The 3803-nt window shown below is 39.3% G+C and overlaps 1 protein-coding gene across 1 annotated transcript in view; it reads left to right on the plus strand.

The window, feature by feature from the left end:
- Positions 1–3803, plus strand: part of LOC101847061 (integrator complex subunit 9) — a gene marked incomplete in the record, with an annotated part of 42958 nt that overhangs the window by 33356 nt on the left and 5799 nt on the right. Inside the window, 3 exon segments of the mRNA XM_013086718.2 lie at positions 1122–1271; positions 1920–2006; positions 2557–2655. Of these exon segments, the coding sequence (XP_012942172.1) occupies positions 1122–1271; positions 1920–2006; positions 2557–2655 (336 nt within the window).

The following is a 3803-nucleotide window of genomic DNA, read 5'->3' on the forward strand; positions in this document are numbered from 1 at the left end:
GCTCTGAACCCACATTGACTTGACGATCGATTCTTTTGAGACTGTTCCTTGAACGGGGTACCCAGTTAGTATATTATATTTGTGAAAGTTCGTCACTTTGGCCGCCTAAAACTTCCGAACCACTTAACTATGGTGTTCGCCTCTCATTCAATAGGTCACAGGTTCGAATCCGGATAGCGACGGGAAATTTTCTTCAGTCTTCTCTAAAATAAATTGTCTCCTTTCAATTCCTTTCTTGCTCTCTAGCAAGGTTCTGTCGTCTGCCACGAGAGCCCAATGCCTTAGTGGTGCCTGGCCTGGATGTAGGTTATAGTTAGCCATAGAGTAAAGCTTTGTTTTTCTTGAGCATCACAATGGGTTCTTTAAGTTCCCCAGTTGCCAACAGTGGGAATGTTTTCTGCTTTGGAGATTTTTAGTGGGTGGTTGGCAGGTGTTCTGGTGTGGTTTGCTCCTTCTTTCCTATCAAACATCTATTGTCCTGATCTCTCCTCCTTTTTTGTGTTTGTTACTCTCTTGTAACACCTCTAACCTTCAGCACTTATATGACCTTATTGTGTTTCAAGTGCCGTAAAACTCTTACTAAGACTAAAAGAGATAGTTAACTGTTCTCAGGAAAGGTAGTTATGCTGGACATCATAATAGGCGTCACTGTCTCATTTTGTTTCACATCACTGATTTTTTATTGTCCAAATTATTTTGTTTTAAACATAATGACTTTTATTGTCCTAATTTTTAGGCTCAGTATTTTTCACTATCCTATTTTTTTGCTGCTCAGTATTGCATGAAAAAAAAAAAACCCATCTAGATCTAGCTCTCCTCATTTAGTTCCTATTTTAGTTTGTTTGGGGTTTTTTTAATGACACCAGACCATTTTGAAAAAGGTGGTTAAAGGAAGGATGTGGGGCAGGAGAGCCAGGGGTAGACATAGATTAACATGGATGGACAACATTAAGTCATTAAGACATGAACTGGCCTGGGTATAGTAGAATGTGCAGCGGAAGCTCGCGACCTTGAAGGCTGAAGAGTCATTACACGGCGACCCCTTGAGTCAAAGATGACACCTCCAGAGTTATTTTTAGATGTAAGCCTATATTTATTTTTTTGTCTTCCCACCAACGCAGGTTTGCTACTGTCCCATTGACACCAGTTTGAACTTCTCCCAAGCCAACAAGCTGATCCGTGACCTCCGACCCCTGCACCTGGTGGTGTCGGAGACCTACATGAAGCCGCCCGTCCTGGAACCTCTGAGGAATGACCTCACTATAGAGTTTGTAAGTGCAGTAATGTTGTTCAACGAGCTCAGGGAACGAGTTATTTCTTTATGCACCGCGCTTAATTTAGCAAAATTTGATCATTTTTTGCATAATTTCTGATTATTTTCCTTTGTCATTCTTTGTTAAAATTAACAGCATAGCATAATTTCACATTTTTGGGCTCAGTTTGCATAATTTCAAAATTTTTATGAATTTTTAGCGAATTTTCGTTTTTTTTTTGTTTTTTTTTGCTCAACACCTTTCATGCCCATCAAAGAACACATTTGTATGTGTGTATTATCCTAAAAAGCCATTATTAAAGGCTCAAAGAATGTAAACTTTCAGTTTCCACGACCTCTCATGCAAAGGAAATAACTTATCTCTGGCGGCCATTTTCTCACTAATGTTACCTCTGAAACCAGGTGACCCCCACCTTCTTCATTATCTAACATCTCGACTTCTGTTCAAATTGAATAAATATTTTGTTCATCCAAAACAAGACAAATGAACAAGCTTTAAGATGATATCAATAACTCTACATGCCCCAAAATTAATGAGAGCCTGATTCCACCGCGTCGTGACACATATTATTAGATCTTCTTTTCGCTAGTAGGCTACGAAAGATAGTAAAGCGGCTGTCATGAAACATTTCTTTTTCTTTCCCAGGAGCCATCACCACTGACCTACAAGCAAGGAGAAGTCTTGTCTTTACCCGTCAAACGCCAATTCGAGACGGTGGAAATGGAATCTGAGGTGAGACAATAACGCCGAAATCATCGTGGGTCCACCTGTAGTTCTCTGTGCTTTTGTTCTTCCACTGGATGTGGGCTTCTAGTCTTTCTTCTGTTGCTATAAATATCACCTGTCGTCTCAGTTGTGAGAGATATGTTTGTTTTGAGTGTTTCCTATAAGAAAGTTCTTATTTGGGCTACATATTATAGCCTAAATATTTGGGCTACATTTATACATGGGCTTATCTAACAATGTCACGCTCATAACTGTGCCTGAACTACAACAGGGTACTGCTGCTTTTTCTTTCCTAATCCTTGCTATCGTCATTTTCCTTTGCTTCTGTTGTATGTTTGTCACTCTTGTGACCCGCTATTTCCGGGGTGCCTTGATAGTCAAAGAAGACTTTGTGCTGCTGAAGCTAGAGAGGTGATCAGAGTAAGTCTGATTCCCTGTAAGGACTTCTCTGTTGACATCCCCCCCTTGGAGCTCATGACCCTATGCAGTTGCGATCGCTGTAAAACCTCTACTAAAACAAAACAAACTCTCACTAAAACTGTTCTGTTTTCCTTAGCTGGCCAGTACCCTGGAGCCTGTGGAGGTGAAGCCCGGCGCTGCCGTCTCCATGGTAACGGCTTCTCTTGTCTCCCGTGACAACAAGTATATTCTCAAGGTGAAGAGCTCTTCTACTTTAGTTTGATAGTTTTGAGGAAATGTCATCATGTTTCGGGTTCTATTTCTCTACCCTTATTTGAGTTGGCAGGAGGTCCAACTTCTTTCCCTCTGTTGTTTCTGTCTGTCAGTCTTACTTTATCATTGCACTAAAGGACATTTATTGTGTCGATGTGCTTCTCTTTACTCAAAGAAACTCGTCTGATCCAAATATTTATCTAAGCTGCAACAACTTTTCATGACAATGTCAGATCCATTCATAATTTCTGAATATAATTATTTAGCATGTCTTTATTACAGTCGTCTGTGCACCCTCTCATTGTTACTTCAAGAATGCTTTCACAGAAATCATGGTAAACTAGGAACCTAACAGTTTGTAGGCCTACTTGTAGTGATTCTTCTGAATTTATTTACTATAACAATGTAAAATAATTACAGATATTCATCAGAATTTCATCACCACAGAACTATTTTGTCCAAAATCGCACTTAACTCACTGAAGACCGAGGTCTCGCAAGGCGCACAACCCCTGAACACTTAGGTTTTTGGGGGTATTTTAAAAAATAATAACTTTACTCAAAATTGTTCAATTGCTCTGACCTTTTCACATAAGTAAGAGACATTTGTGTTCTTTCAAGTAAAACAAATTTGAATGCTGTATCTTTTATACTTTTTAAAAAAAATGAATTTTTGAAAAGCATATATATGAATTTTGGTTTTCTCAAGAATTTTTTTTAGCTTTACCTTTCCTTTACTCACACCAGATCTACTTACACTAAGTTACACCTTTACTAACAGAAATATCACTGTCAGGCCTTTTGCGCCTCTCAGGCACAAATTCTGGGTCGTTAGAATCGCTAAGTTCACTTTCTGACGACATAGACTCATTGAAAACATAAAAAATGCTGCTAAGTTTGCTGCGTACACATACTCTCGAAGTCTGCATGGGGGCAGCCATTTTCCCTAAAACTGACATTTGTAATATCCTGAGTGACATCCCCTAAAAGTTTGCACTAAAAAAATTATACCCCTACTTCCGCGAAATTTCGCACAAAACGAAAGAAATGGATACACTAGCGCTGACGACGATTCCCGAGGCTCTCTCGGGATTACGAAAAGTGCGAAAAACAATTATAAAGCTGGTCCCAT

This window comes from Aplysia californica, unplaced genomic scaffold, assembly GCF_000002075.1.
Source record: "Aplysia californica isolate F4 #8 unplaced genomic scaffold, AplCal3.0 scaffold00495, whole genome shotgun sequence".
NCBI classification, from domain to species: Eukaryota; Metazoa; Mollusca; class Gastropoda; order Aplysiida; family Aplysiidae; genus Aplysia; species Aplysia californica.